At 40.9% G+C, this 21,987-nt stretch overlaps 2 protein-coding genes across 7 annotated transcripts in view; one reads left to right on the top strand and one right to left on the bottom strand.

The window, feature by feature from the left end:
- Nucleotides 1–17,195, top strand: part of GREB1L (GREB1 like retinoic acid receptor coactivator) — a 137,209-nt gene extending 120,014 nt beyond the window's left edge. For 3 of the 6 annotated variants that reach the window (XM_018081077.2, XM_018081072.2, XM_018081056.2), the window contains 11 exons: nucleotides 87–189; nucleotides 3,114–3,269; nucleotides 3,473–3,612; nucleotides 5,369–5,530; nucleotides 5,838–6,042; nucleotides 6,723–6,888; nucleotides 7,851–8,078; nucleotides 9,501–9,642; nucleotides 10,738–10,938; nucleotides 12,686–12,824; nucleotides 14,433–17,195. In XM_018081077.2, coding sequence (XP_017936566.2) covers nucleotides 87–189; nucleotides 3,114–3,269; nucleotides 3,473–3,612; nucleotides 5,369–5,530; nucleotides 5,838–6,042; nucleotides 6,723–6,888; nucleotides 7,851–8,078; nucleotides 9,501–9,642; nucleotides 10,738–10,938; nucleotides 12,686–12,824; nucleotides 14,433–14,596 — 1,806 coding nt within the window. In that variant the 3' untranslated portion in view covers nucleotides 14,597–17,195. Of the gene's footprint in view, nucleotides 1–86; nucleotides 190–3,113; nucleotides 3,270–3,472; nucleotides 3,613–5,368; nucleotides 5,531–5,834; nucleotides 6,043–6,722; nucleotides 6,889–7,850; nucleotides 8,079–9,500; nucleotides 9,643–10,737; nucleotides 10,939–12,685; nucleotides 12,825–14,432 lie in introns of all 6 variants that reach the window. The other 3 variants (XM_018081061.2, XM_018081066.2, XM_018081054.2) reach the window with 1 other exon arrangement.
- Nucleotides 17,196–17,837: 642 nt separating this feature from the next.
- ESCO1 (establishment of sister chromatid cohesion N-acetyltransferase 1) overlaps nucleotides 17,838–21,987 on the bottom strand; it is a 30,972-nt gene continuing 26,822 nt past the window's right edge. Inside the window, exons 10-11 of the mRNA XM_018081086.1 lie at nucleotides 21,397–21,584; nucleotides 17,838–18,832 (exon numbers count right to left, since the gene is read on the bottom strand). Coding sequence (XP_017936575.1) covers nucleotides 18,685–18,832; nucleotides 21,397–21,584 — 336 coding nt within the window. The 3' untranslated portion in view covers nucleotides 17,838–18,684. The remainder of the gene's footprint in view (nucleotides 18,833–21,396; nucleotides 21,585–21,987) is intronic.

Below are 21,987 nucleotides of genomic sequence, written 5' to 3'. Positions count from 1 at the left end.
AGCCCAAAGACATTTATCCTGAAATTTACCCTCCCATTGTAGTAGTTTGAGTTGGCATTTAGGCTTTTTTTCCATCTCTGGCTCAGGTTGGAAAGACTGGTTCATACTTGCAGTTCCTAAGGATTCTCTTCCGCATGCTGATCCGGTTGCTGGAAGTCGATGTGTATGACGAAGAAGAGATTAATGCCAGTAAGTATTTAGTAGGCATTCTTAATATGCATCATAAGGAGACTGTGTTATGCATTATTTAGCAGTGAAATTTTTAGGCTTACTGAAAGACTAGAAATTACACCTACTACATGTCCTGTCTATTGGTGTGTAGCTAGACACCTTGCTCTAGGTGTCTGCATATATTTCAATATAGATTAATAAAAAAGTAAATTTTATATTGGGCTTAGCTGAGAGCTATTAAATGTGTTTTGGATTGATATATTTGTATAGCACTAAAATGAAAGTGAGCACAAAACCGTGAATGTAAATGGGCATCTGCCCATGTTATCTCCCCTTGCAAGTTTTTAAGAATTGAGTGCTTTTAAGCAGACAGGACATTTAACACTTGTGTTTATTTATAAATTATATACCAATTTTCAGTTAGACTATTTCCTGTCTGCAATTTGCAGATCTTACGCTGAGGATAAAAGGCAAGAGGAGTCTCTTTGGATTTGTGCTCATTTGACAGATCTCACAGATCAATTAGCTGCTGTGACAGGACTTTCCTTGAGAAGAACAAAACCTTTTAAAAATTATTCCTCTCCATGGTGTTCTTTACAGTACTCTGTGGTTTTGTGGTGAAGTCTCTATGGTGCATAACTCTCATGACCATTAGACTGGCATCCTGAAAATGTATTGTTGTTGACTGGCATCCTGAAAATGTAGTTGTTGTCAAACCCTTGAAAAGGGTAATTTGTATTTCTCTTCATACAATGCTATTAAAGGGGGTGGCGAAGGGGGGAGGAGGGGAGAAAAAAAAAGTATTTTCCTTTGGTTTGGAGCTTTGAGGGTGGTTATTCTCTCATTATTTGGACTAAAGTACTCCAGAAACTTGGGATGAAATATCAAAATTTAAGAGACATTCTGCCTGTTGTGATCAGAGCAATGTGTCACACCCCTGCCAGGAATGCATGGAACTCCATCATGAGAGCAATTTGGGTTTGGTTGGGATTTTTGGCTGTGGCTTTTTTGCTCCCACTACTTCTCTTGGTATGCTTCTCCAGAGCACTATTTTCTCATTACTGAAAATATTATTTTATTCTCCAACCCAAAGGTGTTTCTCTCCCAATTATAAACATTCTCCTTGGGACCAAAGAAAATACTAATTTAAATTAAAATACTTTTTCTCTTCTTTGAGGCTTGCTTCTTTGGTGTAGTCAGGCAGCTATCTTACCCTCTCTCAGCATTCATCTGGGTAGCCTGGATCTTCTTACAGGATCCTCACAAATGACAGACCCTTTATTCTCCTTATCAGTTTGGTATTCTTGCCTGCATATCTATTTTCAATTTATCCTTCTGGTGCATGGTTGAGCAGAACTGAACGGGGTATTCTGAGGGATATTTAACCAACTCAGCCTACAACAACTCATGTATTCCCCTGCCCACACTGAAAGCCCTGTGATTGATGAAACCAGTGATTGCGCTGGTCTTTTCCATTCTCCCATTTCACTGGCATTGATACATAGCTTGTACTACTACGTTCCCCAGCAACTCAGCCATTTCCAACTGAAGTGCTCCCAACCTGCTGCAGAAGTGCTTGCTATTAGTCCATAGGACTCACATTTTTTCTGCTAAATATCACCAGGTTTTTGTTACAGTTTTTGAGGGCATTGAATTCTTTCTGGCTGATCTTTGATTCCTTCTTCATGTCGACAGTGACTCTTAAAAGTGTGCCACCAGCAAACTTAAGCAAATTTTTTGTTTAAGCTGGTGACATTAGTGGCAATATTAAACAGTGTGCCCCTCTACCAATCTTTTAATTTCTTCTGTAATCTCCATCTGCCTTAACGTTTATGATATTACATGCTGCCATCTTCTGTTTAATCAACTCTTTCAATTCACTATCTTCATTTTCTTCAGTTGTATTAATAATTTGTCTTGTAGTATCATACCAAATATGTAAGTCCAGAAGGAGAAGATGCATTGCATTTCCTTTGTTCAGAGAAATAGGTATCTCATAGCCATATAATGAAAGTAACACAGGACTTCTTTAGTCAATTCGTGTTGAATTTTATCACATTTATCATTTACTTCAACAGCTTTAATTATTTCCTTAACCCTAATTTTGAATATTACGGAGGTCAAAGTAATGGACTCAGAGCTCTGTACATTATTGCGACTTCTCTTGCATCAGACAGGGTAACATGAGCATGTGCTCATCTGTAGACCCAACCTTCATTTCACCTGAATTCACTTTTCTAAAATCACTAACTTCAGTTACATACCTACTTCTGTGTGTTCTTCCATCTCATTTTAAACTGAGTTGGCTGATATTCAAGCTACATTCTGAACTTGTTTTCTTTAACCAGTGCTTTCTACTGTTCCCATTGCTTAAACTTGGTTTTCTACTTCAGACTTATCTCTGTTGGATCAAAGCAAAAACATTTCAGATTATCCTTGGTGGCCACACCCCATTCTGTAATAGGAGTGTATCTTTTACTGCCTTTATCATGTACCACCAGCTACTAGTTCGTATATTTATGCAACCTCTTTCCTTGCTTTCTTCTGCCTTTGGATATTTTACTTCTCATTTACCCAGTGCTCTTAATTCCATCACAAAGAGGCTCAAAACTACACCTGTACCTTCTGCACAAATAGCACCATTCATTTGAGCATGTTATGCTTAAACCAGAGTGCATAATACCTCAGCTTGATGAGGAACAGAGCTGAAAAATACCTAGAAGGTTCCTTCACCTGCATGCAGTTTCTAAGAAATTGCCATTTCTTTGAAATGGCTTTATATGGATTGTAATTCCAATGGTAACATTTATGATGTTCAAAGATGTTGCTGCACGTGTGTGTGTGTGCGTGGTAAGTTCCTGCACAACTGAAAAGCAGCAAACATCACATAAATATCATTTGGTGGGTATCTGATACTGCTTACCTGAAGTGTGTTGTTGCAGATCATACAGAAAACAGTGAAATTACTCAGTCTAGCAACGACCACTGGCCAGACATTGAGATCTTCAGCAAAATATCTTTTGACCTGAGTGTACATGACCCCAAGTACAGGAATATAAGCCCTGTATACACAGAACAACTCTCAAGAGTGAAACAAGGTAAGCAAAATGCAAACTTTTTAAAGAATACTTTCCTACAAAGAATCAGTTTTTATTGGTTCAGTTGAACATATGAGTTCACAGGAACCTCTACAAAATTATATAGAACAAAACAATTTGTGAGTTCTTTACAGCTGCTCCTGGGATCACAATCTCTGTTTTTTCACCACTCTTAAATTTCTGTTTCTTTTCTTTGTGCACAGAAGCCAACAAAGAAGCAAAATCAGAGGAACCTAAGAAAAGGGAGACTGTGTCCATGATGCTGACTAAATATGCAGCTTACAATACATTCCATCACTGTGAGCAGTGCCATCAGTACATGGACATTAATCCTGCTGCACAGGTTGGTGTTGAGGCCTAAAGGTAAATTGCATCCTCATTTTTTTTCTGTGGTCTCTCCAGGCATACTGCTCTTCTCTCAGGATTCGTGCTTCCACCTTCCCTGAGGTGGAATTGTTTAATTCTTCAGTTCTCAGGGGACATATTGAGCTACAGACCCAGGAGCATTAACTGTGTTTGTTATGTTCTGAATGAGCAGTTCCCTCCAGATGCCTCTGGCAAAGGGTGAATATTGTGACAAGTTGTCTCAAGCCAAAGCATTATTCAGCCTGCCCAGAGGGTTTGCAGTATCTCAGGGGAGAAGACTGTAAAATTAAGAGAGATGCTTGTCTTACCTAAAAGCCAGCCATCCACGTGTGTGATGGAAGATGGGAAGGCCTTTCTTCCTCCTTTTGTAATTAACTGTGCAAGCTTCTCAGCAGTAGCTTATGAGTCACTGCACACAAATAAAAATTTTTAACTGTTCAGTTAAAAAACTTCTGGTTTCTAAAACAGTTACTCTCGCAGGAGACTGGCAAGTAAGATTATTCCTGGTTAATAGCTCACACATTATTCCTTCACCGCCAACAACAGTTTACTTGGAAGTTTCTTATCTCGAATCATTCTTTCCTTGCTTGCTGATCTTTTCCAACAGCTTGCTATTAAGCTCTCACAGTGTGGACACACCGACATGGCAGTGTACAATGTCAGTAACCTCGGCGCAGCACCAGCAGGTCTGACTTAAACCTCGTGCTTCATTATGTTGACAGAAGCAAATCCTCCCCAAGGACATCTGTTGTTCCCTCCACTTATCTTTGTGCATGTGATCAAACATAACTGGTAGTAATAAATATAAACATCTACTTTATGTGCAAGTGCGAGCTGTGTACATAGAGTTATGATAATTGAGCTCAGGGAAATTACACATTCAAAGGGGAGATGTTGGACAGCAAGCATTATGAAGGGAGAGAGATTCTTAAATGCTTTAACAGAACCTAAATAAAGTCCCTTGCTTTTTCCACCTTTATTTAGGCTAATTTCAGTCTTTTAGTAAAGACTACAGAAAACTCACTGGTGGGAGTAAATGATTCAACTTTGTAGTAAGATAGATGTTTCTGAAGGATGAAATCTTATCAGATATTTAGGCACTTTGTATACACTTACACGGTTCAGTGAAGCGCTGTGTAAACTTAAGCTCACCCAAATTCTCCGTAGCCTTGTTAATGGCATGGTCTGCTTTGGTCACTCAAAGGAGAGTATTGCCACAGGAAAAATACCATACTAGTGCAGCTGTGCTGCTGCTGATCTGTCTGTATGGCAGTGCATGCTACTGTGGAGGCACACCCCCATGCTACACTGCTCTTTGAATCTTTTGGGGAAATCTATTTGGACAGTTTGTTTCCTAGTATGTATGTGTGCATGTGTGTATGTATGTATGTGTGTGTGTATATATATTTATTTATTTATTTATGTATATTTGACTTCTCCTTGTAAATATTGATAAATAATTCCTAGCTGAAGCAGACTTCAGAGGAGTCCAGTTTGCCAAAGATAATTACTGATAGAGAAAGCTGATTCTTTCAACAGCAAGGCCGGTTACATTCTTAAATAATGTACCTTATGGTGAGGAAAATAAGAATATTGTACTGTTAACTTCAGCTACTGAAAGAGAATGTTTTGGATGTTCTTCTCTGATGGCTTTCAGCACTGTGGCTGTAAGAACAGGTTGCCATATACTCCTTATACCTGCTTGCAAATCTTTTTTGTTTGTTTGTATACAGGTATCTGATTCCACTCTGCATGCATTCACATTTTCATCCTCGATGCTAGGAGAAGAGGTTCAACTGCATTTTATAATCCCAAAGTCCAAAGAGAACCATTTTGTCTTCAGCAAGCAGGGAAAACATCTAGAAAGCATGCGACTCCCACTCGTTTCTGACAAGGTGCGTGTGCTGCTCTTACCCATCTGCTGAATGCAGTCAACCAGAGATATATTTGCAAATTAATGGGGGGAGATTTTTTCTGTTTTCTTTTTGTTTTAAAATGCCTTGTGTAATCCTTGCCTGACTGTCCTTAGAACTGGAGTTTTTGAGGACAATCATCCCTTTTTCCGGTCCTAGTGTCCAGTTCATATGTGTTGCAATGATCAGTAGTCTTAAAACCTAGTATAAACAATAAGTAAATAAAAATCTCTATCAGGAATAGCCTGCCTTTTACCTCATGTTGCCAAAATATGTCCTGTTCCAGCAGAATTTGAATGCAGTCAAGAGTCCTATCTTCACTCCATCGAGTGGACGTCATGAACACGGCCTCTTGAACCTCTACCACGCCATGGAAGGCATTAACCACCTGCACCTCCTTGTAGTCAAGGAATATGAAATGCCTCTCTACCGTAAATACTGGCCCAACCACATCATGCTTGTCCTGCCAGGCATGTTCAACAATGCTGGAGTTGGTAAGAAACACTATCCGTGCATTGCTGTGAAGGTGTCAAAATCCATGTTGGACAATGTGGATCATGTTGTTGAAGGAAACATTGCAGCAGCCCTTCACATTCATGCTGTAATAATAGCAGGAATATGTGTGGAAAATACAGTGATGGGGAAGAACTGCTGTCAGGGACATGTATTGATCACTGCTTTCTCAGTTTAAAATCTGATGTTTTATGGGCCATATTCACTCATTTTACTCAGGCCTGCTGTGTGAATGTCCATTCTATATGTTTTACATGTGATTTTTCAAATTGCAACTTTTTAGTTAGCTGAAGGTAAATATTAACTGCAACTGAACACTGGGGCTTGAACTTTGGAATTTGTTTTCATGGATGCTGAGTTTTTTCTGCAAAAAGTTTTAAGTAGCTTCAGTTTTAGAATCTCAGTCCCTTCTTGGTTTAAGTTACTTTATTAATGCCCACAAAATTGTGTTCTGCAGAATGTCTTAAAGCATCCAGTCTTCTTGGCATCTGCCTTTTAGATTTACTCGCACTGAAAAAGGGACATACTGATTTCTTCTTAAACTAAGGTGTTTAGAGCACTAAAGTTCACAAAGGGTAATGACTGCAGATGTTCATGTAACCTTTCTCTGGGAAGAGTGATAAAATCTAATAAAGATGTCTTCTTTATGGTATTTTGTCAGGTGCTGCCAGGTTTCTTATTAAGGAACTTTCCTACCACAATCTAGAACTGGAACGAAACCGCTTGGAGGAACTGGGAGTCAAGCGCCAGTGTGTGTGGCCATTCATCGTGGTCATGGATGACTCCTGTGTCCTGTGGAACATGCACAGCGTCCACGAGCAGTCCAGGTAAGTAACCACCATGTTGAGGTCCTTGCACTGATCCAGCACAGACAGCAGCACATCTATGACTTAGGCTCATCTCCAGCATCTGACAGGGTGTGAAAGACCAGGCAACTGGAAGAGGTGGGGAGCTGGAGCTGCTGGAAATGTACTCCAGATATTGCCAAGCAAAAGCAGTTTTTGGCAGGGGCTTTGATGTAGTAACACCAGGCTGCCTGTCCAAAGGGCCTCACAAAGGTCATTATTCACTCAATCATTATTACTCAAGTAGCACAGGAACTGTACACTTACATGTATTTATGATGTATTTTAGTTGTATTGTCTAAAATGCAAAACTTCAGCTCTTTCACTCAGAGCAGTAGGAAGGCTGTACCTTTGTCTTGCTGACCACCAACATTCAACCTCCTGCTGTTGAACACTTCCACCTGATTGTACCCTGACATCTGCGTCAGTACCATCAGCAAAGCTCTGCTTGTGTTTGTTCTTTGCCTAAAACCACTCTTGCTTTTAGTGACTACTTGAGTGATTTCTCAATATGTTACTTCCCTGATTTGTTTTGATTCAATTTATGTGTCTCAGTGAAAACAGGTATTTTGGGAACTTCAGCTTTTTAGAAGGCATTAAGCTCTTGCCCTTCTCAGCATTTGTACTGTCCATTACAGAGAAAATACCCTTCCAGAAATGATGTGTAAGGGGATTCCTTTTCCCTTCCTAAACTGCTGTGTAAGACCTTATTCTGCTGAAAGACTGATTTTCTTAATGGCCACATTGATGGGATAAGATTAGTTGTCTGTTGTTTATAAAGTCTGCATTTATGTATATATTTTTACAGCATTTGGAGTAAACATTCTCAACTGTTACTGGAATTTCCTGCTCCTTTTTTTACACATATACGTATATATATGCAGTGTATGTTATATAAAAATAATAAGGTATCCTTGTATGTTGTATATGATCATGTTTTGCAGCCGATCCCTGGAGCCTGGGAGTTTCAGCAAGAATGTGTCTCTGAAAAGTGTCCTCCAACACATTGAAGCCACCCCCAAAATTGTTCATTATGCAATACTGGGTGTTCAGAAATGGAACAGCAAGCTGAATACCAGGAAAGCAAAGGCTCCATTCTCTAGGTGCCATGTGCGTGATTTTATACTGCTCAACATAGACCTGACCCAGAATGTGCAATATGATCTAAAAAGGTAGGTAATACATATATATATTGGGAAAATAGTATGTTAACATGATAAGAGTCTTGTCACAATATTTCTGAATGCTGTTGAGATAAACAGAAAGATCCTGTCTAGGTAATGAGTGCACAATCACAAAAATAAAACACAGAGTGATATACATTGCATCTGAATGAATAAGCCAAAAAAACCCTGGGAGAGACAGACCATGAGGCAAGGGCAGGGGAGGGTTTCAGAGAATTGAAAAGATGGGGGAAAGAATAAACTTCAGAAGAAAAAAGTAACCGGGAGACTAAAAGTAGAAGAAAGGAGCCAAAATTACATCAGTTATAGAAGAGTGTGGAGCTTCCACCATTCCTCTCTACCAGGCAAGAGCCTGTTGTGTCACTAAGAACAAGCGTATAGGAAATATTTGAGCCATTCCTATGTCAAATGCTGTGAGGAGGGATTTCTTGTGTTTCCTGCAGAATCAGCTATCCTCCCTGTTGCCACTTGGGTTTGCAAGAAAAGCAGATTAAAAAATAATTTTCCACTATTTCCTTCCTTCTTTTTCCCAGTCCTCACCTAACTTCATCCTAAAGCATTTGCAATAAAGCACTGACATAATGTGCCTTTACTGCTAGTTCTCATCACAGATTGAAGCAATAACCAATTCTCCTGCTCCCCAGATTAGTGAGTTCAAAAATAAACTTTGTCTCTGCTGGCCACAGATGGCCCTGGGGCTTCTCACCCTGGGCTCCTGCTGCTGTTTTCAGGGATCCTGTATATTTGAGCAAGGAATTGTAGCCTGTCCGTGCAAGCTGGTGTCGCTTCCAGAGCTCTTGATTTCACATTCTTTGTCAGGTTGAATCATGAGATGGGAATCAGCCTACAGAAGTGAGCAATTACATTGTAAATAGCACAGGACAAATGTTACTTCTCAGCTGCTTTGTCTCCCATAGCCAAATATTTTTTAAAGCCACATTTATCCCCTGATTGCTGTTTATGAAGAAATATGTCATATAGAACTGGTTTGTTCAGAAATGGAGGTTGGTCACTGCAGAGCCTCTCTGAGTTCCAAAATATATATATAAAAAAACAACAGTTATAAAGAAACAAAAAAGGAAAGGGTGGACAGGAAATGGTTGATGTCGGTAAATTACGAGGATGAGAGGATGAGCCAGATTTGGTATGGGGAAGAACTATACAGGCACACTGCAAAGTGAAGACTAGTTTGATTTTAAGATGACCAGCAGTTGCTTTCCTACACCAGGAGCACATCGAAGGAATGAGTCTTCAGAGGTCCGTAGAGAATTTGTCCTGGCACCACATCAGATGGTCTCCAAAAATCTCTGCTGAGCCCATACCGGTGCATTTCCACAGCGGGTGTGTGAATGCTTGCTCATGCACAGCAGCCACACAGCTGGTTTAGTGATCTTGTGTTTTAATGTCCAGGTATTTCTGTGAAGACATAGATTTTAATCTGCGCACAAACAGCAGTGGCCTCCTCATCTGCCGCTTCAACAACTTCAGTGTCATGAAGAAACATATTCAGGTTGGAGGACAGAAGGACTTTGTCGTTAAGCCAAAAATCATGGTGAGTGTGGAAGTATGCTCCGTAATACATAAGGGGTAAAATCAGGACCTGTTTCCCCTCAAAACAATGAATTTTCTGGTCTTTTAGATTTATTCTGTCCTTATTTGACATCTGACATTCATGGTTTACTATGTGGTAGGGCTGCCACATCAAAAATAGAAAATTGTAAATATTTTGCCAATTATAAATTACTAACGAAAAATCCTATTAGAAGATGGACTGGAATTGGAAAGGCTTTGGTCAAGCTATTCAGTGGTATCTCTGATGGAGGAAGAATTTGTAGACATACACTCTGATCAAAAGCAGGTAAATTGTACTGGACTCAGTTTAAAAAATATTAGCACAGCCACTACTTTCTGGAGTTTGCTAGTCTGTGATGACTTTCGGTCCTTGCACTTCCTGACAAGAAGAGGCCTGAAGAAAGGCTCTGAAAACTGGAACCTTTTGAAATCCGCCCAAGAAATCCAAGTATTTATAAAAATATACCACATATTTTATGCAGAGTATGTTGCACCTATGCTAGCTTTAAATGGAGATGTATTTCAAAGGATTGGATTTTATCTAGGAATCTTGTAGTTTGTGGTCCTGGTAGTTTTAAACACATCCCACACCATCCCTCTTTTATAAAACCACCTCCATATTTCAAGATTTAACTGACTAAACCCTGGTTTTGAATATTTTTGAAATTAATTTTCTGATTTTCCTTTTTCTTGTGGTTGCAGTGGAATCTGTAGTGATGGATTGGCCTATGAGAAAACTCCATAGAAAACATTTTTTTATGGATGACTCCACACAAGGAGTCTGTCATTTCCTGTAACATCCAGGAGTAAGATAGGATGAAGGCAATTTGAACTCCCTGTTTTCTATCCCTTTTTTAGGCAAGCAGATAACCACGGAAGTACTTAGCAAGCACAGAACAAGTAATTGATTTGTTTCTATGCTGTGGTGCTGTCAAAATCGAGTGATGATTTTTGATCCTTTCCCCCAGCTTTCTCTCTCTACCTGCTCTGTCATGGCGATCCCTTCCCCAGGTAGAGGAACTCCTGCAGAGCAAATACACTGGGTTAAAAGGGGTTCCCCTTGGTTTCACCGCAGGTTTCGGACAGCGTGGCACCAATAATGCCTCTTCAGTATGTCTGTGCCCCTGACAGCGAGCATACATTGCTGGCAGCCCCGTCTCAGTTCCTCCTGGAGAAATTCCTTCAACATGCGACATACAAACTCTTCCCAAAGGCCATTCATAACTTCAAGAACCCAGTATTGGCCATCGACTGCTACCTGAACATTGGGCTTGAGGTACAAAATATTTACAGGGATAATGGGGATGAGCAAATGCAAACTTTTGCTTCAGTATCTTTCTTGTGTTGAAAGCCCCTTCTATTAGGAACCTTCAGCATCAAGGGTAGCGTTTGAAGACTTTGGTCTCAAACAGATTCTGCTGTTGGAGGTAAAGAACCAATCCACTGGAGGAGCTGGTGATGAAGCCTCCAGCTGGCTGGTGTGGGTAGAGATGAGAGGTCTGTGATGAACTAATGTGACTGCTGGATTGTGCAGTCCAGGTCCTTCTCTTGGGTCACAACAACCCCATGCAACATTGCTATAGGCCTGGGGAAGAGTGTCTGGAAAGCTGACTGACGGAAAAGGACCTGGGGGTGCTGGTCAACAGCCAGATGGAGATGAGCCAGCAGTGTGCCCAGGTGGTGAAGAAGGCCAGTGGCATCCTGGCCTGTATCGGTAATAGCGTGGCCAACAGGGCCAAGGAGGGAATCGTCCCCTTGTACTTGGCATTGGTGAGGCCAAACCTTGAATCCTGTGTTCAGTTTTGGGCCCCTTACCACAAGAAAGACATTGAGATGCTGGAGTGTGTCCAGAGAAGAGCAACAGAACTGGTGAAGGGTCTGAAGCACAGGTCCTGTGAGGAGAGGCTGAGGGAGCTGGGGTTGTTTAGCCTGGAGAAAAGGAGGCTCAGGGGAGACCTTATTGCTCTCTACAACTATCTGAAAGGAGGTTGTAGCCAGGGGGGTGTCAGTCTTTTGTCTCTTTTGCCCGGTAGCAAGTGATATGACAAGAGGAAATGGCCTCAAGTTGTGCCAGGGGAGGTTTAGACTGGATATTGGGAAAAATTTCTCCATGGAAAGAGTTGTCAAGCATTGGAACAGTCTGCCCAGGGAAGTGGTGGAGCCACCATTCCTGGAGGAATTCAAAAGATGTGTAGATGTCGCCCTTAGGGACATTGGTTTAGTGGTGGGCTTGGCAGTGCTGGATTAACAGTTGGACTCTGATCTTGGATCTCAATGAGTCTAACCTAAACAATCCTATGATTGTATGATTTGTAAAGGAATTGTGTCTGTCTGAAATATTATTTCATACAAAGTAAAAACCTGAAAGCGATGCCATTCTTGACAGAACTTGGTATTCATCCTTTTTTGCTTCTATTTTTATGAACACGGATTTCTAGGGAAACTAAGATGCAAATACATCTTAGGTGTCTTTAGGCTGGGAGATTAGAATCTTTGAACCCAATGGTCAGTTCGAAGTGGGTCCGAAGCAGGATGAACATCTAACAGGGGTATGGTTCTGACAAATTTTATGAAGGTCAGTGGTAACGTAGAGAAGATACAGAACAGCTATCACGGCACTGAGACACAGGAGAGCTGCAGTGCTGCGAACCACAAGCTTCAGCTGTTTTAGTACTCATGGAGTTGCTTACTGTGTTTGACAAATGTATCCTTATTGGAGCAACCCATGCAGTCTTAACAGTCATTATAAGCAGGTAATTTTTAGAGAAGCAGAAAATGAAACTGAATTGCAGAGAGCCCTGAAATAACATGTTGCAGACTTGGTGACCAAATCAGAATCTAGAAGTTTGCCCCATGTGTTATTTCCTCAGGGAATTTGCTCAATACTGTAGTCTTCTTGGACTGTATTTTTACCAGCACCACCCGACTCGCCTGTTATCACTAAGTTATATTCCATTCCCCTTAAAGACATCCTTAGACCTTCCCAACACGAGTGCTTCCTTTCTTTCCCCTTTCTGTTCCAGGTGGCTATATGCTATATTAGTTCTCGCCCACACTCAGTCAATGTCAACTGTGAAGGGGTGTTCTTCAGTGGACTTCTGCTCTATCTCTGCGACTCCTTCGTTGGTGCAGACCTCCTCAAGCGGTTCAGGTTTCTGAAAGGTAATCTCATTGCTCTGCTGGGCATCCTGGGTGTTTTCCTGCCAAGTAATAATAGCATGGAGGAAAAGGGAAACGCAGAGGAATAACAAGCTTTGTTAAACAGCTCCACTGTTTTCACAGTTAGTGCTGCCATTGTTTTCAAAAGAAATAGATGGAGTGGTTTTCTGGGAGTGTATCAAACCTGTTCCTGTTGGTAATAAGTGCAGGTAATTGAACCTTAGGTAAGCTTTGACAAATTACATTCATTAAGTTATAAGTGACATCAAATTAAATAGGTGCAGAAAAACCAAAATCCATGGAAATCAGGCAGTGAGCTGTGCAGTCAGCAACCTGAGAGTTTAGAACATAGGTGTTACTGATGAGGACAAGAAATTCTGCGCTGGCAGTCAGTCCATCTTCACTACTGCAGATGGGGACAGCTCTTAACTGGAGGATTATAGGGTCTACCCCCACCAGAACGTAATAAACCTCATAAAAACCTTTCTTCATCTTTTTGTCTTAATACTAACAAAGAGCAAATTGCCACAGGTATTCAGTAGTGCTGAAGTGTCTTGCAGAGCTCCAGTGCATTTGTGGTGCCATAGCTGACCTGTTTCCCATCTTGTGCTGACTGAGGATGGCACGCAGGCAGGGATGCCATGGGGATGACCCTCAGCCAGTCCCAAGAATTAGGTTTTGAAGTTTCCTCCTGTACCCTCTTTGGCCCTCCAGGGCAGGGACAGAGGAGGAAGGCACAAAGATGTGGTGGAGGTTGGTGCTGGCCACTGCCAGTTTCCCAGAGCCAATGTGTGCCGAATGCAGCCAGAGAGGCCATTTTCTCTGTTGCTTCTTGGGCAAGACGTGGTTTCTTCACAAAAATGGGCCATGGATGCCTGGTAGGAAGGACTTTCCCTTGCTTCAACTGAGCAGAGGAGGGATCTGAACCAAAACTTTCTGTGTGTCAGGTGCATGGGCTGGAGCACAGAACAGAGCAAGCCCTGAAGGTGTCCAGCCCTCCTGCTTATTAAATGTCTCTGTGCAACACCAGGAAGTTTGCACATTTGTTAGCCACAGAGAAATTAAGGACTCTTACAGTGCTTTACCAAGGGCAGCTCTCATACTTAAGAAAGTCATAGCAGATTTTCTTACGTCAGTTGTGGGACTGATTTGGCTTAGTAGAATTTCATTATTGACCTTGTACAAACCCATATGTCCCATGAAACAAACAAAAAGTAGGCTTTATTCTTTTGGCATAATTATCAGTAGTAATGTAAGGATCTTGGAGTCCCATTAATGCTCTCTCTGATATTAGCAGCCGATGATATTAACACTGGCTGATTGTTAGTCAGTGAAATTCTGTGATATGGAGCAGACCCAACACCACGTTTGCTTTTCCCTGTCTGTGCCTTCCTGTAAATTCAGAGAATTCACAGATGGACACGATTTGCTGTTGTCTTGAGGCTCACACAACTGATCCGAGCCTCGACTGGATGGTTACTGGTAGACCCTTCTAATCCTACTTTTTTCCTACCTAGCAGTGGAGATTTCTTTAAAATATCTTAGGAAAATGAATGAAGGAAATGAGTTATTACTGTACCCCTGAGAACCTAATGTACTTTTCAATTGAAGGTGCCACCCTGTGTGTCATATGTCAAGACAGAAGCTCATTACGGCAGACGATAGTCCGGTTGGAGTTGGAGGATGAATGGCAGTTCCGACTTCGGGATGAGTTTCAAACTGCTAACAGCAGTGATGACGAACCACTCTATTTTCTTACTGGACGCCATATATAAGCCTTGCTAAGACACTGCTAAAGAAAAAAAAGAACTTTTTTTTTTTTTTAAAAAAGTACAATCACTGTGGAGCAAAGTGCAACCGATATTTATCTAGACTGCTCTAAAGGATTCCCCACAATTCTGAAGTAGGCTTTATTCCTTGGGATAAATTACCACATCAGTTATGATTTAAAGGATCTTGGATTCCAGTTATTTTCACATCAGTCACAACTGCCAACACTAACCACACAGCCAACCAAGCTGTAGGATCTGGGAAGAGGATGTTGTTTGGTTGAAGAAGAATCCTTTTAATATTCAGCTGATTTAGGGGAAGAAGCTGCTCTCCTCTTGCAGCTGCTAGCTTGAATGTGTTACATGAAATGCACCCCAGCATGTGGGATTTACTGAAGATAGGTGGAGGAGAGCCCACCGTGTCTCTTCAGCTCTGTGCTGTGGTACAGGAATACTCAGGGGTTTGAAACTACAATATAAAGTAGATATTTGTATTAAGAGGAATAGCCTTGTTCTCTGTGCAGTGTTAGTTTAAAATTTGTAATTGTGTACGTATTGAAACTGTCTTTGGCAAAATTTCCACAGGTGTTCAAAGTTTACTACTTAAACCTGAACAAATGGGCAAACACATGATAGGCACTGTGCACCCCAGTTCTCCTAGCAATGGTATTTTGCCCAGTAGGCGCCCCCTCCTCAACTCCAGGGACGAAGCAAAGGCTTCTTGTAGCTGCTCTCTCTTCACTTAGAGGCCAGAGTAACTTCCCAGCAAATCACCTTCAGTTTCTCACTCTCCTCAGAGCTTTGAAAACTTGTGGTCCATCCTCCTTTGCATATGGAAACGTGTCCTCCTGTCCGTCCGGTGCCTTTGTGGTGGGCTGTGCGCAACTCACTCTCCATTTCCTTTACACTCAGCTCCAGTTGGCTGCAGAACTGAGATCAGGTCTGTTGTACCCATATATGAAGCAACATACCAAAAAACGTGCAGGACACTAATGATGCCTGAGCTGGATCCAAGAGAAACAGAAGGTATTCTATTAGTAGTTCCGAAGGGAGCAGGGGAGAAGTCTAAGGGAGCTGGGACTGCTCACGAGAGACTCTCCAGAAGCAAAGATGTGTAAATGCATCACCTAACACCGTCCTCCCTGTAAATCTGTAAATACTGGCCATGCAGCAGCCACACGTTATTCTACTTACAAGCGCAATACTTACTGATCCTTGTTAAGGTGTTCTGGAAGGAACTTGGCGCCGTTGCATTTGTTTGTCAGGGTTAAATCGTAGCGGTCCCCTGTTCCCCTCGCACAATTGGCAGGCATTACCTTGACGAGGTTTCCATACACACACAACAATCTTTCTGCACATCATGGCCCCTTTATTAAAAGGAAAAATGCAGAGTGTTTGTTTTTTAAATGCTATTCATGAATACAAATTTACTCCCCAAAAAGCAATGAAATTACCACATCTTTATACCTGACCTGCAACTCATTGGAGAAGGACCTGCCAAAGCTGCATTTTTTTAACACATAGTGTTAATTAAGCAACTTTTTTTATCTTGTGAAAAGAGATGTTTACAGATGAAAAAACATAATATATTTGACAGAGGCCAAAGGAAAACGGTTTGCATATGTCTGTGTTGACGTAGCATATCTCTGATGCTGTAAATTTAGCAAATCTCAGATGAACACCCCATCTCTGTAAAGTTATTTTTTATTTTCCTTCAGACACAACCTGCCTTATCTATTTTAACACTGGGAAGAAGCAGGGATATAAAAGATACTTCTTGAAGCGCTTGATACACACATGTGAATGTATTCCAGTAGTTCTGGTTTTGCCAGAAAGGCTTAAGGCCAACCCCGACTCTTAGTGTGGTTTAGAAGTGTCAGGTATTACATGTTAAAAAATGGTTTTCTTTTTGTTTGTGTATTTGATGTTTGCACTAAGTTCTTAAAATTCCAGGTGCTGAGACTACTAGGAGGAATTAGCCTGCTGGTGAAGCAGTGCAAAATTTTCCTGAAGGTTGAGAGTGCATTTAGAAAATCAGCATATTTGCCTGCCTTTACCAACTAACAGTAAACCCATTTCTTCAGTGCTCTCCCCTGCAGAAGCAAGGAGTTTTGGTAACGCTCTGGCCAGAGCACACTACACCAGCCCAAACAGCGCAGGCCTGTCCCATGGAACACTTTAACCGGCTGCCTATAAATTCCTGGGAAGGAGACCCTTGTTTGACAGCCAGATGATTGCTATCCATCTTGGTTTTAAGCCTCACCATCAAGGCCATTCTTATGAATGTAATAAATTGGCTAGCATTATATCTTACCTGTAGATGTTCTTGTCTATTCACAGGTTAAAACTGAATGTAAACTAAGATTTAAAGAATCATATGCAGATGCTTTTTGCTTAACTTATGTAATTGCTTTTTGTGACTTTTGGAAGAGGGTTAAAAATGTTGCTTTCCTAGTGTAAAGTTTTCTTAACCAAAAACTTGGTGAATTTAGCTTCACTAGTCAGTCTACCTCATGTTATTGTTTATGAACTGAAACTGTCTGAAGTTGTGGCTATGGTATGTTTATAATGTGCTTTCATTAAATTTGATTATATTAAGTTACCATTTCAGACTGCCTCTCTCTTAATGGGTACTGCTCTTGCTTTCCAAGCCCGCCAGAGCTTTTAGATTTCCAGTGAACTTGCTGCACCATTTTTCTGACAAAGCCCTTTACAGGCAGCTCACAATCCCCTTGAAAATTACATGTGGCAGCTTGGAAACAAACAGACTCTACAGACCAGAATTCATCACCATTCTGCTACTCCAGCTTTAAGCACTCAAGTATTGTTTCGGAGGCAGTGCAAGTTCTTTACTTTAGCTCTAGCCCAAGGTTAAGGACAGTACAACATAAACAAGTGTATCCTAACTGCACAGAGGTTCCAAAATTGAAACAAACTGTAAGTTTAACCCTAGTTCTTTCCCATCTCAGAGTTTTAAGCTATTACTCAAGGCTGAAGGCATTCCCCTCTCACCTTACCACAAATCCTGTATAAGGATGGTATTGATCTGGAGCTACTGGGGCACTTATCCTTGGGGTTTGATACAAATGCATTGTCACTAAGGGAATTCCTATCCAAGCAGGTTTGAATGCCACAACTGTGTTCTCCAGAGACTGCATCAAAACACACTCTGCCCTTGGCCACTTTTTCCCCCCAGGAAAAGTATGAAATACACTAAAGATTCATTCACACTTAGTATCATACAGAGTAACTTTAAAAAAGCTATCAAGTATTTTATTTTTAATCTATCTACAGTATGTACAGATCAAGAAAGGCCACAGCAGTTTTTCAACATACAAACCCTTTAAAAGAGAGATTTATGAAGGAGTGACAAGTATCAAAGTGAAGTCCACTAACAAAGGTATATACTCAGTACAGTACTTGAAGAATGACGAGTACACCAGTCCTTGGGGTTTTCATTCCACCTTTTACTCCACAACTAGTCTGGGGGAGAAGCAGACAGAGGGCACAAGATTCTGATGCTGCTGACACCAAGCAGGTGCCCTGGCATCTAGCAGGGTACAGGATGCACCCAGAAGCCACTGTGCAGTCCGTGAGGGTTGATGCCCACCACGACTGTACCGTAGTGCTTCTTGCCTCAATGCAACTGGGCACAGCCTTGAGCTCTGTCAAACAAGCAACGAGTAGTGGCTCCCCTGGCTGCGGGAGCTGGGGCAGGAGACCAGTTACAGTACCAGGAAGCACTGGTATATCACCTCATTAAGAACTTCAGCATGTACTCATCAGCGAGACTAGAGTCTTTGCATTAGTTTACAGTCCACTATGAACAATTTTCTGCTGCATGTAAACATGACTAACTAGATAAAATACAATCAAACTTCTGTAAAAGTTAATAAAATATCTTTCTTTTAAAAAAACAAAGTTAGCCTATTACTGCATTGTTTACAATTTTAATAAAATAGTACAACCTTTCGGTTGTTACCAGTCCTGAGTTCACTGTAATAAAAATGGCCCTGGCTTCTGCTGAAAGTCTGCACCCACTCAGTGCAGTTTGGCAGAAGTCTCCCAACAAAAATGGAATTCCTTCAGAGCAGTTAAGTCTGGTGCTGTCCATTGAGGAAGTTGTATACCAGGAACTGGCCGGTGCCGCAGTACTGTGTTGCAAAGAGTTTTCCATCGGGAGTGGGGTCAGAGAAAGCGATTTCTTCCTTACTTAAGTATGAACCATATATGAAGTTGCTCCTGTTTAAAAGAGGGAAAAAGGGGAAAAAAAAAAAAAAGGTTATTACTCTCAGGGAATAATAAAAAATATTTATGCTACTAGGCCACAAACCATTAATTAAGTGACACAGACACCGAAAAGGAAGAAACTCTATTAGGAGGAGATGGCTCTACTTATAGGATCTATCTCCTTCCAAACAGCAAGGAGGATCACTTGCTCCGGAAGGAGTTTTATAAGGTTCTGGTGTTCTAGAAGAAGAGTGATTGTATCAAGAGTTCAAATTCAGAGTTTTTTAGGAAAAAAAAAGTTTGAATTCATTCCAACTATTTTTTTCATGGAAAAGAGACTGCTAGGGCTGTGACTACAATCCCTAAGAATGAAAACACAAGCTACAGAAGTTGGGGTGATGATGGAGGGGGCTGAAAGACCAACCTCAAGGCATAATTCCTAAGTACACATTCAGTAATAACTATACAAAAAGAAAGAATCAATTTGCTGAACTTCATGAAAAATATTTTATGTATGTTTTATTCTTATTTTAAGTAAGAATGGGAATCAAGAGATTCTGTTCTACTTCTCTGGCTCGCTATGTGAGCAAATTTAGAAAACTGCACTCAGGCTTTAAGACTTTGATTAGAGGAAGGAGGAGGTAATGTTTATTCTTGGAAAAAGAAGAAACTCCCTTTAAACTTAAGGTTTTTAGTTTCTATAAAATAAACTTAAATGCAGTTGAAGACCAAGTATAAGGTTCACTTGTATGGACATCTCCATTAAATACTGAGGAAAACATAACAAGAACAAAATCTGTTTTAATCACTACCAGTTTTATTCCCTTCTCTTTCATATATTTAGGAAGATGATTTTTCAAGGTTCTTAGACTGTCTGACTGGGTTTTTGTGACTCCAAGCCAACCATGAAAGCTTGAGTGAAATGGGGCAGACATTCTCAAAATGGACCTAAAAGTCTGCTACAATGCCTTCGACATTTTGAAGTCAGGATTTAGATGGCTACTGGAATCATCCCATTCAAAGTACCTTTTGCTACCGAAGACATTTAAGTTGAAGTTTCACTGGCTGCTGAGCGGATCTAACTGCCTATTGCCATCCCAAATCAAGTCTCATTCCTTTCCTTTGCCTTCTGAACTGTCTGGGTTCCCTTGTCTACACCAGCTCTAGAGCTCATCAGACCTTCATCAGACCTTTCTGCAAACCAAGAGAGCACCAGAGTCATGTAAAGCTCTTTTTGGTGAAGTTGTTTTCTTAATGCAGCAATGAGCTACTGGAAGGCCGAACAAACACCAGAGCACAGCAAAAGGTGAGGTGCAGTGCACAGCTAAGAACAAAACTGAGGCCTCACTAGCTGCAACAAACCATCAAAATTGATTGTAAAAATCCTTTAGGACTGTAGCTGGGGGAACAACTCCAGCATCGATTTGGGGGAGAAATCACAGAGTCACAGAGTATTCTGAGTTGGAGGGGACCCAACAAGGATCATCGAGTCCAACTCTTACATGAATGATCCCTACAGGGATCGAACCCGTGACCTTGGCATTATCAGCACCATGTTCTAAATCTTTCCTTTAGAAATAGTTTCTAGGAAGCTACTATTAAACACACTATTAAAAAGCTGTCAAAAATATAACCAAATAATCAAGTTACTACACTCATCTGAACACAGCTTTACAGTCAATAGTTCAGACAGAACATGATTTGATAAGAACTTTCTAGTTGCTCCATCAGCCAGGCAAGATGCATTCTGCAGAGCAGAATAGCTTTGCTAAGCTCTCCAAATAACCAAGGGGCTGAGGACTGGCAGAGACATCAGTACCTGTGCTACAAAGTGCAGCAAGATGGCGCTTAACACAAACCTGACAGGAGAGTAATAGTAACATTTGGGCAGTTCTTGGCATTACTCAAAACTGATGTTTAAACTTCTAGGAAATGCCACTGAAAGACAATGTCAAGGTTTGGAGAATCAACATTTTTAACACAGATGTTTGAGTCCTTTTATGGATCTAGCACTTAGCATTCAGTTGAATACACTCATCACTAGCTACTAAAGCTCCATGGAAATTGAAAATATCTCATAAATGGCTCAGTGAACCTGAGATATATATTAAAAAACCAAACCACCAAACAACAATTGGAAGGCACCAAACTGTATCAAATAGTTTGATGCACTGGGTCTCTGTTCCCTCCCTCTTTCTACCTCTAAGGAATGGACAATCACTGAGTGGTTCAATCCCAGTCTGTAACACTTGGGTAATCTCACACTTTGACCAAAACCAGTCTTGCATCCTTTACTCATAACTACTCCAGAGGAACTTCCCCCAAGCTCACTGGAAGTCTGCCAGGTGACTCATTACAATTGCACCTAAAGATTTCTGTTAAAGACAAGCTATTGCAGAACAATGATGTCAGTTTTTGAACTCCATCTAATACTGGAACTGTCAACTGTGCTCAAATCTACATCCTCAGTATCACCGGCAGCTTGAAAATACAAGCTTGAGACACACAAAGTAACCAATGGTTTGGACTGAGTTCTATCTAAACCACGTGTAACTGAGGAACTTTTTAAACATTACCTAAGACACTCTATCATCCGAGAAGCGATCTTCTTTCGACGCATCATGCTGAACACCCATATTCGACTAATCCCACAAATAGCAGGCTCTGGAGAGGTTGAACAGCACCATGCTTTCTGTCTTTCAAATATGACTTTCTCATTTTCTGAACTGACTTCTGGAACCTTCTCTTCTATGACTCTGTAGCCCTGCAAGTGATGTAAAAAAAATTGTGTCTTTATAAAAGCATCATTAACGACTTAAAAAAATAATTAATGTTATCAATGTTATTTCTTTCATACTTAGTTGCTAAAATGCCTTACCAAAAAGATTGTGTATTTGTGTCTCATTTCATTTGTCTTAACAATTTCAAAACAGGAAGAGATAACAGAGGTGAAACAAAAATACCCACCTCGAAAGCTTATCTGACTTAAAATAATAGCAACAAATAATCTTACTACCACCTGTATTAAAGTGTTTGCCTCAATTTCTCTGACTTTGGCTAAGATTGTTTTGCTTGTTGTCTGCTACTCCCAAGGGACACTAGAAAAGCAGCAGGACAGTTTACAAGGGAACAGACAGATTATGTGACAAAGTTCTGACACCGCTGTT

The sequence above is a fragment of the Manacus vitellinus genome, unplaced genomic scaffold (genome assembly GCF_001715985.3).
Source record: "Manacus vitellinus isolate BGI_N305 unplaced genomic scaffold, ASM171598v3 scaffold_1_pilon, whole genome shotgun sequence".
Lineage (NCBI taxonomy): Eukaryota > Metazoa > Chordata > Aves > Passeriformes > Pipridae > Manacus > Manacus vitellinus.
Note: the sequence above shows the minus strand (reverse complement) of the source record. Positions and strands in the feature narration are given on the sequence as shown.